The sequence below is a fragment of the Heloderma suspectum genome, chromosome 2 (genome assembly GCF_057233095.1).
Source record: "Heloderma suspectum isolate Gila_16-S chromosome 2, 16-S_ref, whole genome shotgun sequence".
NCBI classification, from domain to species: Eukaryota; Metazoa; Chordata; class Lepidosauria; order Squamata; family Helodermatidae; genus Heloderma; species Heloderma suspectum.
This window is the reverse complement of record NC_139459.1, coordinates 311685001-311698217: the sequence shown is the minus strand read 5'-3', so window position 1 is coordinate 311698217 and position 13217 is coordinate 311685001. Positions and strand designations below refer to the sequence as shown.

General features: G+C 44.4%; 1 protein-coding gene across 1 annotated transcript in view; it reads left to right on the top strand.

Annotated features, from left to right (window-relative positions):
- Window positions 1–2142: 2142 nt before the first annotated feature.
- The window catches only part of LMCD1 (LIM and cysteine rich domains 1), a 68822-nt gene continuing 57747 nt past the window's right edge, over window positions 2143–13217 (top strand). The window contains exon 1 of the mRNA XM_084840299.1: window positions 2143–2363. Coding sequence (XP_084696425.1) covers window positions 2337–2363 — 27 coding nt within the window. The 5' untranslated portion in view covers window positions 2143–2336. The remainder of the gene's footprint in view (window positions 2364–13217) is intronic.

The following is a 13217-nucleotide window of genomic DNA, read 5'->3' as shown; positions in this document are numbered from 1 at the left end:
CAGCGAGTTACGCTGTTCCCCCGTGCCCCCACCAGGAGGGGCTGCTTCTGTGGCCCCTGCCACCTCCAGCAGGTGCTCTGGAGAGGCCCTGCCAGTTGTTTTCCCACCATGGCATTTCCCGCAGTGAGAGAGCGGCCAGTGGAGCTCTCTGGAGCAGCCACCCACCCTCTGTTTCCCTCATTGTGCACCCCCACCTTTGCTGCCACTGCATCAGCTCTATGGAGAGACACACAGCCGGAAGAAGTGGCTGTGGGGTTCTTGCAACAACTCACCTGGGTCGCACTGGAGCCCCACAGCCACTTCTTCTGGCCATGTGGATCTCCCTAGAGGGAAGGCAAAGGGGAAGGAGAAAACGGGGGGGGGGTCACAATGGATAAAGGGGAAGTGTAATGTAGGGGCAGCAGGAAGGAGCGTGATGCAGAGATGTGATGCTGTGGCAGCAAGCTTCCTCCAGGGCTGATACAGCAAAACTGTTTTTGAAAGCTTAAAGATTCCTCTGGATCATCTCCTTAAGTCCTCATGCTTGCTCACTCTCTTGACCTATGTCTACTGCTGTACATTAATCAATCGCCCACAAAGCCCAGGATAAGCTTGCATTCTGTACACTTAGTTACTAAAGGTAAAGGCAAAGGTGTCCCCAACCAGTCGTGTCCGACTCTAGGGGGCGGTGCTCATCCCCGTTTCTAAGCTGAAGAGCCAGCTGTCCGAAGACGCTTCCGTGGTCATGTGGCCAGCATGACTGAACACCGAGGTGCACGGAACGCTGTTACCTTTCCCGCCGAAGCAGTGCCTATTTATCTACTTGCAATTTCTTGCTTTCGAACTGCTATCATTACTAAAAGCCAGGAGTCAGTATATAGAACTAAAAACACAACTGTAGCAGAGGGAATATTTTTCCGAATAATGCCTATTCTTTACCAAAGCAGCAGAGGCTTGTGGTACTTTATAGACTGACAGATTTAACATGACTTACGCTTTCATGGACCAGAGCCCACTTGTCAGATTCATGAAGCGTATACAATTGACATATTGTACCTCTTATGTGTCAGGATCTTTTAGACCAACTTACAGGTATTTTCCCCTCTGTACCCATGTACATATCTGCCAACTGAAAACAACACTACATAGGATGTTTCCAGAGTGAAGGCTCCTGGTACTACCAATTAGAAGGCATTGTGTGTGCAGCTATTCCATCTTTTCTTCCTTAAAAAACAATTTTCTGGTAAGAAAAAAGATGGAAGAAGTAGCGGGAGAACATCGAAGGGCTGCAAACTGAAGACGCTGTCACTTGGACCCCGCACAAAATTCCATAAATGCAACAGTGCGATTGCACAATAAAAACCTCATCTGCCAGGACCCAAAAAATCCAGTAAAACTTGTCCTGCAATATCTCTTAGTCTTGCAGGTGCTGCAAGACCCTGTTGCTGGTTTTGCTGCAACAGACGAAACACAGCTACCCTTCTGGTTATTATTTTTTTGCCAAGTGTTTTAATGATTTCCCCAAAACATAGATAATCCCTTACTCAAGCAAGCCTTCACCCAGGCTTATATCCTCCAATTCCCACTTCGAGATTGTTTCTTCTTTATTAAAAAAAATTCGTGTTACCATGGCTTAAAATATTTATCCGGCTTAGATTAGGTGTTTGTTTAATGTAATGACTCCATCAGTACAGTCGAGATAGGAAGAAGAGAGGCTAAAGAGCACAGGTTAGCTCAGAATTTATTTTTAGATTAAAAGGGCTAATAATAGCGCAGGTGTCGTCGTCCCCCCCAACACACTCACTTCCTCTTTACGTGAATGAATGGACCGCTAAAGGGCCGCGTTTCCCCGCCATCCTTTAAAAGGGAAAGAAGGCGACGCGTGATTCAGAGCAGGCATTCCAGTCTCCTCCTTGGCTCGCCCCGCGCGAAACAGATGTGCCGCCCCGCCCTCCACAGCTGGAACGTGGCGCGGCGCCGTCGTCCTCCTCGGCGAGCAACGCCATCCTGCCCCTCGGGGGGTTAAAGCAAGCCTGAGAAACCTGAGGATAAAGCCTCCCTTCGCATTGGCTGGAAAAGTTTGCATCCCGCCTCTGATTGGCTGGCGGGGTTTGCGAGGGAGTTGTGGGCTCCAATTAAAGGGACTCCGCTCGGGCAGCTTGCGGGTTAGCGCGCGGGACTGGGAAGCAGCGCCCGCCATAAGCGGCCGGGACCTCAGGCGCCCGCGACGGCAGCTTGCAAATATAAGGCGCTCTGCCTGCGGCGGGTGTCAGAGCTACCAGCTGTAACAAGGCGCCTTTGCTGGCTGCAGGCGGACTCGAATAGGACAAGGGGGAGAGAGAAAGGCAAGCTGAGGGATGGATCTGAGTTCAGGAATTCAAAAGGTGAGGTTTCACACTTCTTCCACCTTCCTTTCCTTCGCTTCGCGAGTTATTATTCAGAAAACGCCGTAGATCGCTTCAGTTTCTCTCTCTGTTTCAGAGGCGTTTTAGCTGCTCAGAGCAAATAAGGCTGCAAGCCTACATGCGCACTTAATGCGCGTCAATCGCCTCTGAATTATCACTGTAGTTTCCGCATTCAAGGCCCCTCTGACCTCGCTGTTTGTAATGCCGCCGCCACGGCACGCACAGAAAAAATATTTGTATAGATACCTCTAAGTTACAGCATAACACTTCATGCATTTAACGAAGTCGTCTGTAGCCTGTGAAAGTTTATGCTATAATCAATGTGTTGGTGTTTAAGGTGCCCCAAGACTTTGTTGCTGTTACCTGGGAGTAAATCTAATTAAACCCAATGGGAGTCATTTCTGAGTAGACTTCCATAGGCTGGTCCTGTAAACCTGTTCATGGGATATGCTGCTGCCTTGATCTTTTCAGTAGTATATTCCAGTGGTGATGGGCAGCATATGGGTGATGGGCAACATATTCTAAAAGTGGGCTTGCTGCTGTGATGTGGAGAATCCATGCTTGTGTAGAGTGTTCTACTGTCCTGTATTTTATTCTAAGAAATTAATGGTTAATATCTTTGTGGATTGTCTTGCACTTTCACACTCTTCTCTGGTTCCTGTAGGACTTTTTTTTTTTTCAGCCACTGCCTGAGCTTCTTCATGTGCTAGAAAGCAGTAGCCACAGGGTAAGCATAAGCTTCCTAACCTCAGTCTCTCGCTGTTGGCCTGGTGCCCAGGCTCAGTATGAGTGTGTGTATAATGTGCTCAGTCTCATGGGTCACGCTAAACAACAAGGACATGAGTTTCAGTTGCTCTAGCAGCTTGCAGATAATTTTCCTTCATAAAGCATATGGAAAAGTACCCATGCATTCATGGCTACTCCTTGTGTAGTTCTCTTTATGTAATAAAATTTAAGAATATGACCAAAAAAGCCCCCTATGGGTGCAATTTAATACTTTCTTACAAATCAGTCCAGTGAATCCTTTGAACCATGGAACTGGAAACTGTGAATCAATACCCAACCAAACCTTATATATTTATTAAATTTATTAATCACCCATCTGGCTGATCACCCAGCCACTCTTGTAGGAGTTGGTCTTCCTGTGTTAATTGGGGCTTACTCCCAGGTTAAGTGACCATAGCATTTCAGTCCTAACCATACTCATTTAGAAGTAAATTCCACTGAAATCCTTGAGTCTTTCCAAATAAACATGGCCAAGGTCAGGCTAGTGATGAGAAGATAGATACAGCATTTTTATGTATAGGGAAATGCTATAGTAGTGCTGGTTTGTAGGTGATGGGGAAGGAGACACAACTACTATTGCAACATAGTTTTTTTTTATTGGTCTCCAAAAGAACCCTGAGATGAGTGTTGAGGTTCTGAAGATTTTTTTTCCCCCTGGCTTAGTATAATTATAGGAGGATTTTACAGAAACACAGTCTGTATTCTTAATTACAAGAACACAGATTTCCCACTCTTCCCTTCTTCTCTTGGTAGGCTGCCTTTACATAATTGAAAAGCCATTTGGTAACTGGGAAGGTAAAAGCTTTATACATTTGATATTTAGAAGGGGGACAATTCAATGTCATCAGTGTGGCATCAGATATACTTGCTTTCCAAAGAGATGGTGATGACACTGTAATATGCTATGTCTCGGGCGTAACATAATAGGTGTGCAACCTCATTTATCTGATAGAATGGAAGACATCCTAAACAGTTGGATAGTCAGAAAATAGAATAATGGTAGTGCTATTTGCATAGAGTTAAAATAACCTGGACTACACCACAATGGAATGAGGAGCATGAAGATGGACAGACCTGTAAACTAGTGGACAATTCTAACACCAATGCTTACCAGCCAGCCTCAACAGGCTCATGTTGCAAAATGCATTCCACAGTTGGCATGGGTGTTACATGTATATGCTAGGCCCACAAATCTAGCAACAGACCTGCATTGTGTGAATTCAAAACAATGGATGCTCTTACTAGAAAACATCTTGACCCCTCCAGCCTTTCTACCATTAATTATTCCTCTTTGTTTTCAGCTTTCTTGAATATGAAGTCTTCAGCTGTCTAATTTTTTCCTTCTTTCTACTCTAGCAAGCTTGTCTAGAAAAAATCACCAATGACATCTCTGATGTTCCATCAAACAGCCTCTATTCTGCATTTCTGCTCCATCTCAGCAACATTTGGCACAGTTGATTACTTCTCCACTTAAAACAGCCTTCCCCAACCTGGTGTCCTTGAGATGTGCTGAACTGTTACTCCCATAATTCCCAGATGGCATGCTGCCTGGGAATTATGGGAGTTGCAGTCCAACACATTTGGAGGGCATCAGATTGGGGAAGCTTGTCCTATAAGCTCTATTTCTTTAGGTTTCTGAGATTGAAAGCCAGCAGAAAACATATATTTGACTGCCTCTATCTATACAAACTATATTCACTGGCTCTTTCCATTAGTATACCCCAGGGTTTAGTTCTTTGCTGCCCCATGGGCTTTATTCATCCGTTAGACTAGGTTAATCATTGAACATCTTTAAAGTCTTGTCTTTTCCTCTGTTCACTGTTGAAGTACTTCAGAGTGGATCTTGCAGGGCTGATGTCTTCTCAACAGCTTTAACTTGGGACCTTTTCTTTCATGCCAAGAGTAGTATGGTATGGCTCCATTCCACACAGCTCTTATAATATATGTATATAGATAAACCATGAATGGGCTAATTTATGTGGCTATTTCCCATGCCAGCATAACCTCATGGGTGCATCCAGTGGAGGGAATGTTGCTCTGTGACTTTATGAGTGTATCTGATATAGGGAAAGTTGCCCCATGCCACTACACTGTACTGTGACTAAAGTAACATGTGTGTGTCTCAAACAGAAATCTTCAGCTTCCCTCTTAAGCCTTCTAATTCCACTCTTTGTAATGCTGGTGACAGTACCACTGTAGTCCCTCTTATCAAGAGCATAAGATGGCTTTCATCTTCATATATTTCCCCTTTGCACTTCAAGGACAGAACAGATATAGATGACTTGAAATTAGGTAGCTCCCTCTTCAATACTCATCCCATCAGTAATAACCAGGTGGGAATGCCATCATTGGTAGCTTTTAGTATTTGTATCTGTATTTAGGCAAAAGAAACTGAGAAGTACTAGACTACTAATTGTGGGGTTAAGAACATAAAAGCCATGCTGGATCAGACCGGGTCCATCTAGTCCAATATTCTGTTCACACAGTGGCCAACCAGCTGTTGATGGGGAACACACAAACAAGACGCGAGTGCAACAGCACCCTCCCACCCATGTTCCTCAGCAACTGGTGTACATAGGCTCACTGCCTCTGGTACTGGAGGCAGCATACAGGCATCAGGACTGGTAGCCTTGATAGCCTTCTCCAGGAATTTGTCTATCCCCCTTTTAAAGCCGTCCAAATTGGTGGCCATCACTACATCCTGTGGTAGCGAATTCCATAGTTTGACTACGCACTGTGTGAAGAAGTACTTCCTTTTATCTGTCCTGAATCTCCCACCAATCAGCTTCATGGGATGACACTGGGCTCTAGCATTATGAGACAGGGAGAAAAATGTCTGTGGATCCACATTCTCCACACCATGCATAATTTTGTGCACTTCTGTCCTGTCTCCCCTCACTCGCCTTTTTTCTAAGCTAAACAGTCCCATCTGTTGTAACTGTCCCTCATAGGGGAGTTGCTCCAGCCCCTTGATCATTTTTGTTGCCCTTTTCTGCACTTTTTCCAACTCTACAATATCCTTTTTAGGTGTGGTGACCAGAACTGTACACAGTATTCTAAGTGAGGTTGCACCATAGAGTTATGCTGGCGGTTTCATTCTCTGTGTGATAGATGCTATGGAACACAGATTTTATTATAGCATCCAATGGATAATGGCTAGTTGCCAAAACCTGGTGCTTCTTTCCACAACACTTAGCTGCTAGTGAACTGGAGGAAGGTATGTGATGGGAGTATCCTAAACCCATGATGCACCAAATGCACTGATAAAAGGAATTTGTGGAGAAGAGTGTTTGCTGTTGTACTACCTGAGGACCTATGTTTTTGACTTCTGAGCTTCCACCACCCCCACCCCAAAACAGAATGCTGGACTGGAGCAGATGACCATGGTTTCGGTTTTTAGTATTTGGAGAACCCCCTCACCAAACTACAAAACAAACTTTAAATGTAACTAGTCTGGTAGGAAGAGACTGAAATAAAAATGTGCACAAAAACATCTGACTCTGCATGCCTTGGACTTGCTACCAAGAGGTACAATAAGAAGCCAATGGAGTAGTCAAGGATTACAGCTAGGGACTTGCTTACCATTCCTAAATTTCTCTGTCCTGAATGCTTTACACAGGAGTACCTCAGCATAGGAAATCTGAATATTGAGGAAGGAAGTGAACAGCCATGTAGATAGCCATTTTGAAAGTGGATTGTGTGTATGTTTGTTCTGCACTCACAGGTGCCTAGAAGCTAGTGACACCATATTTAAACATGATGTTCTCTACCTACCTAAACTCTGTGTAGGAAAAAAAAAGTAATGTGTGAAGTGGCCACTCAACACCACACATAATCCTTTATTCCATGTTAGCTCTTTACCTGATACCATGAAAGAAAAATCTACCTCCACTTATAAGATTATAATTTTCCCTTGTGAGAGGTCTTGAGAGGGTACTGTGATGGAAGAGTTTTCATAGCCTACATATCTAGGCAGGTTTCCCCTCTCCCACTGAGCAAAGGGCAACAGAAGAGAGTGAAGTAGATGGCTAGTAGCTGTTGGGGTCCTTCTAGTTTCTCCGGTGTCCTGGACAATCAAAGTTGACAGGGAATCAAGACACCTGGACAGGACTAGAGCCCATGTGTATTGGCTTCCTTGGAGCCTGAAGTCTGCTTTTCCTTTTTGAAGTGGTTCCATCTGAGTAAGAAATACTGGCACCATAGATGGCCTGTACTGCAATGGAAAACGTTCCAAGCTGTCAGTCACCTGAATTAGAACCAAGTGCAGTACTGATTGACAAGAAACCAAATGTTAGACCACACTTCAGAAGAGAAATGTTGTTGCCTAAAGAAAATGAAGACCTTGGATCAGCCAGAGTGTTTGTGCGTCTCAATCTCATTACAGTCAATAGTACTATAATGCCAAACACATGCTTAGGCCAAACATCATTGCTGTAGATGATGGCTTAATTCCTTGGATTGGGAGAGAAGTGTACTTTTCTTTTCTGGGCATGGGGTGAACTACTGTCAATTTGGAGTTTCTCTTGGTAATGTTACACAGCCAGTTTGAGCAAGTCTGTGAATACACAGTCTGGACTCCATTAAGGCTTGTTGCAGAGTCCTAAAAAGTTGATTGTTTGCTCACTGTTAGTCTTAATTATTGTTAGGCAGCATATTGTGAGTAAAAGAGCCGCAGCGGGTAAGGCAAACTTTTCCAAGTTGGAATAACGTGCTTTAAATGTGAAATGAAGAGCCTTAAGTCAAGCTAAGAGGATTTGATGGCTTCCATCTCTGAGCATTACTGAAACGTTTGGGTACTAATAACAGAGGTGTAACCTAAGAACATACACTCCACTCCCACTGAATTGAAACTATTTCTTCAGTGCTTAAGAGAAGCAAACATTTGTTCAAAATAATCCTCCAAGCATCAGTTTTAAAACTAAAGATTTTGAGCAGACCAAATAAATACACTGCTTGGTGCTCTTATCCAGGGTCAAAGTGGAGATGTCAGGTCAAAGGAAATGTATAGGAGCCCACAGGGTACTGCAGTATTCCCCAGAGAAGAGTCTTTAGAGAAGCAAGAGCTCCACAAAAATAGTGGAGTTGGCCCATTAGCACCTTCACAGTTGATCAGTGCAGTGCGTTTTGATTGTGCAGGCCAAATTCCAGAGCGTGTGCTTCTCTCCCCCCCCCCACTCAACCAAACACGCACCCATCCAGCTGCCCTCTTTATTCTTTCCCATAGACTTAAGACCTCTTGTGTTAAACAAACTTACAGATTATCTCAAGATGAGTTTGCAATCTTTCCAGTATAGGCCCTCATCACTCTTGCTGCATGTGGAAAGGAGATCTCGTGTTATGACGTTCTTGAAAGTGTTGCATAGGGGTTGGGAGAAGGCTAAACACAAATACAAGCAGCCGCCTCTGAGCTTTCTCTGTTGTTGTTGGCCAGCAGATTTGAACACAGCTATGTTCCAGGACAGAAGTAGAATCATAACCAAACAGAAACTAAAGCACTTGGATCCAGCATCCAATCCCCTTGGACTTGATTCTGGCCCTTATAGCTGTGGATGGAAACAGGATCAACTTCTAATACAATGGCCTTTCACCTTTTTAAGCAACAGGAGATGGTTGTGTATCTCCTCCAACTCCTGCCATCCTGTGAACACCTGCAAGGTTTAGGGAGGTATATGACTGACTAGTTGCAGTTCCCAATTTCACATTGACACCGTATGAACTTGCATTACTTGCAAATGTAACAAATCAGCTGGCTACTTTCTTGGGGGAAAAGCAGTTTGGGATGGGGGAGAAGGAGCTCATAATATCCCTTCTATGGATTGCCCCTCGAAGCCAATTTTTACCCTGTGGATTTCCAGTGCATATGCACCCCCTTTCCTCCTGCTCCACAGCTCAAAATTGCTCCCTTCAAGGCTGCTTTTCCCTGGCTTCACACAGGTGTACATATTTTCTGAACATGTGTTCAGCTGCTTGTGCGAAAGAGCATTGACTTCTGAAAATTACGTCATTTAGCTGTTCCCTGGGGAAAGTCATGTTTTGTTCATGCGTCAGTCAGTCTCTGTCTAGTTGATCTGGCCACATGACTATAATGCAGTTTTCTCCTAGGAAAAAAAGCAAATGGCCTCTTTCATGCGTATACTGACCATGTGATTACAGACCCCTTCAAACATATATGGGGGCTCATGGGGAAGTGCAGTAGTGAACAAATGGCAATTCTTTGATGTCCCAAGAACTTGATGCCATTCTGCTAAAATCTTGGAATATGTTTTCTTAGCTTCTGAGAAGATGGGTTATGGAAGCAGCCCATGGCTGTAGCCTGTTGTGGTCAATGAGCATGCATGGAGAGGAAGAATTACTCAAACTACAACTGAAATGTGGTGTAGCCAGAATACATTTCTTCATGAGGGCTGGCTGCTTTATTGAACCTCTGTCAAATGGTCAATCCTTAGAATACCAAGCAAGAAAGCAATGGCCCCAGCTATAATGGTGAATGTTATTTGGAACAAGGGCTCAAGTAGAAATCCTAACAGTCCCTGCCACTGTTCAACGTGAGTAATTTCTACTTGGAGAAGCAGTAATGAGGAAAACGTCTCCTAAGTCTCTACCTGGCATAGAGCTGTGAAAGGCAGAAGAATCCTATCTGGGTTTGTTTATTAATACAGCATTTTTACCCTGCTCTTCAGCCAAAAAAAGGCTCCCAGAGCAGCTTACCTGGACTAAGAGTAAGACAGTCCTTGCCCTCAGGCTTACTATCTAAAAGGCACGACACAAAAGGAAAAGGGATTGAGTGGGGGAGAGAAAAAATGAAAACTCAGCCACCAGTTCTTAGTTTGAAAGTTCTTATAGCTGTCCTTCCTGGCAGGGAAGGGCAGAACAATCTCCCTGCAGCTGCTCTCTCTGTGAATGATGCATGGACCAGGTTGGTCTCCCTCTTGCAACATTGCTTTTCCTGGGTTGGGCAAGTGGCAGCACAAGGGTACTTGGGAAGACACATGTGATCAAATACCTATCCCATCCTTTCTGGCTCAAGCCAGCATTCAGAATGCCAAGTCCACCATGGCTACTGTTGCCGCAACAGTAGTCGTGGTGGAATTGGCATTCTGAATGCTGGCTTGAGCCAGAAAGGATGGGATGGGTATTTGATCACATGTGTTTTCCCAAGTACCCTTGTGCTTGTTTTGCCCTTCAGATGTTTAAGCGGTGGCTGATCCTCCATGTCCGAAAGCTTCTACCTTGGGTAGAATGCTGTGTAGGGAGTGACGGTACATCCTATGTTCTCAGTCAGCTGGGCTTTATCTCTGCCTCAGCCATCCCATCCATAACCTTTCAACAGTGTTTTGAGAAGCTACAGGGAAGCCAAGCAGGTGCAGCCTTGTTAATTCAGTTTGTCCATCTGCCTGCACGAGACGTTGTGTCCCACATCAGGGAAGCAATGACCTACATGCTATCTAGTACATCTTTATAGAGTCAAGTCCCCCTTGCTAATGCAGCGATGTGTATCTGCTGCACCTTTTTATTTCCTCTCTGTTCAACTTGACCTTAAGCTCTTATCATATAAAATATTAGTTTATAGTCACTTAATTGGATTTAATGATACCTAATTAAAAGCCAGAATCTGCATGCTGTTAGTTATGATAGTTACGAATAGTTATGTATATAGTTATAACTAACTATAGTTAGTTATGAATAGTTAAGATTTCTAATAAAGTATTAATGTGGCTGAGACATCAGCAGTTTTGTAAGAGCATAAACTTCCCCCACCCACTGAGTATGAATGCTGTAAAAATGTGGGCAGTCATGCCTTCACATGGAGCTAGATGAAGATTTTGAAGATACATTAGCAGTGTGAGAGCTGTGCTGTATGCATATTAAAGATAGATAGTAAAGTCAGTGACACTGCAAATAACTCTGACTGATCTATTGGACACGTTACACAATTCTGTAGCAAATTTTGGCTTTGTACAATAAAATCCTAAACCCAGGCTTCACCAACCTGGCGCCCTCCAGTTGTGTTCGACTACAACTTTCATCGTTCCCAGCTGACATGAGAAAATCAACATATTAAGGTAGTAAAGTAAAAACATTAAAAAGCCAACAGTAAAACTGATAATAAAGATAGCAAATTAAAGATCAAATGCCTGCCAAAAGAGGAAGGTCTAGATTAGTTTGTATACCCTACATGATAGAGGTGTACGAAGTTATGCATGGTGTGGAGAATGTAGATCCAGTGACATTTTTCTCCTTCTCTCATAATACTAGAACCTGTGGTCATCCCATGAAGCTGATTGGTGGGAGATTCAGGATAGATAAAAGGAAGAACTTCTTCACTCAGCGCATAGTTAAATTATGGAATTTGCTACCACAGGATGTCGTGATGGCCACCAACTTGGATAGCTTTAAAAGGGGATTAGACAAATTCCTGGAGGAGAATTTTATCAATGGCTACTAGGCTTGATGGCTATGTGCTACTTCCAGTACCAGAGATGGTTTACCTATGTCTACCAGTTGCTGGGGAACATGGGCAGGAGGGTGCTGTTGCACTCCTGCCCTGCTTGTGGGTTTCCCATGGGCAGCTGGTTGGCCAATGTGTGAACAGCATGCTGGATTAGATGGATCCTTGGTGTGATCCAGGATGCCTCTTCTATTCTTAAACCTGGCATCTAAATGTATACAAAGAAGATGGCAGGCACATCTTCCTTTCCCTTGTAGCCACCCAGTGCACCCATTGTGGGCAGCGGCATCCAGAGAAGAGCCTCCGAAGACTATCTTAGTAATCGGGCAGGAACGTGGGCAAGAAGGTACTCCTTCAGGTTGGCCCTAAACAGCTTAGGGCTTTAAAGATCAGCACCAACCCTTGGAATTGGGCCCGGAAACTGACTGGTAACCAGTGCAGCTGATGCAGCACTGGAGTAATATGTTCAAAATGGCCAGTCCCAATAAGCAGCCTCATAATTCTATTCTGCACTAACTGAAGGTTCCATACCACCTTCAGAGGTAGTGCCACATATAACACATTGCAATAATCCTGGCAGGAGGTTACCAGTGCATGGACATCTGTAGCTAGGCCATCTCTGTCCTAGTAGAGCTGTAGCTGGTATATCAGTCGAAGGCAATAAAAGGCTCTTCAATGCGCTGAGGTCACTTGGCCCTCCAGTGACAAAGCTGGATCTATGAGCACCCTCAGACTACAAACCTGCCCACTCATATCACACTAACATGTGAAGTGAGCATCACAGATGCTTAGAATACACTTATACTTTGTCAACAGGCCATCGTTTGCTCACATTCTTCTGGTGATTCCCCAGGAATAGGGAACTATGCACGTTGCATATTTTCAGAACTCTGCATATATGTAGAACTCTGTATGTGCTTCTTTTAACAAAGATCTCAGGATATCGCACACTGAATATTTCCCCTTGTTACCTTCACAGAAGCCCTGTTATGTAGGTTGGGCTGAGAGAGATACCAACCAGTAAATCATAGTTGGCAGAAGGATTTTGGATAATAAAAGGAAAACCAGTGTAGTCTAGTAGATACACTGTTGGACTAGGGAGACTTGGGGCAAAATCCCACATAGAAACATAGACTAGTAGGGTTGGAAGGGGCCTACAAGGCCATCGAGTCCAACCCCCTGCTCAGTGCAGGAATCCAAGTCAGAGCGGCCCTGACAGATGGCTGTCCAGCCTCATCTTGAATGCCTCCAATGTGGGAGAGCCCACCACCTCCCTAGGTCATTGGTTCCACTGTCGTATTGCTCTAACAGTCAGGAAGTTTTTCCTGATGTTCAGCCAGAATCTGGCTTCCTGTCACCTGAGCCCATTATTCCGTATCCTGCACTTTGGGATGATCGAGAAGAGATCCTGGCCTTCCTCCCTGTGACAACCTTTCAAGGACATGAAGAGTGCTATCATATCTCCCCTCAGTCTTCTCTTCTCAAGGCTAAACATGCCCAGTTCTTTCAGTCTCTCCTCATAGGGCTTTGTTTCCAGTCCCCTGATCATCTTTGTTGCCCTCCTCTGAACCCTCTCCAGTTTGTCTGCATCCTAAAGT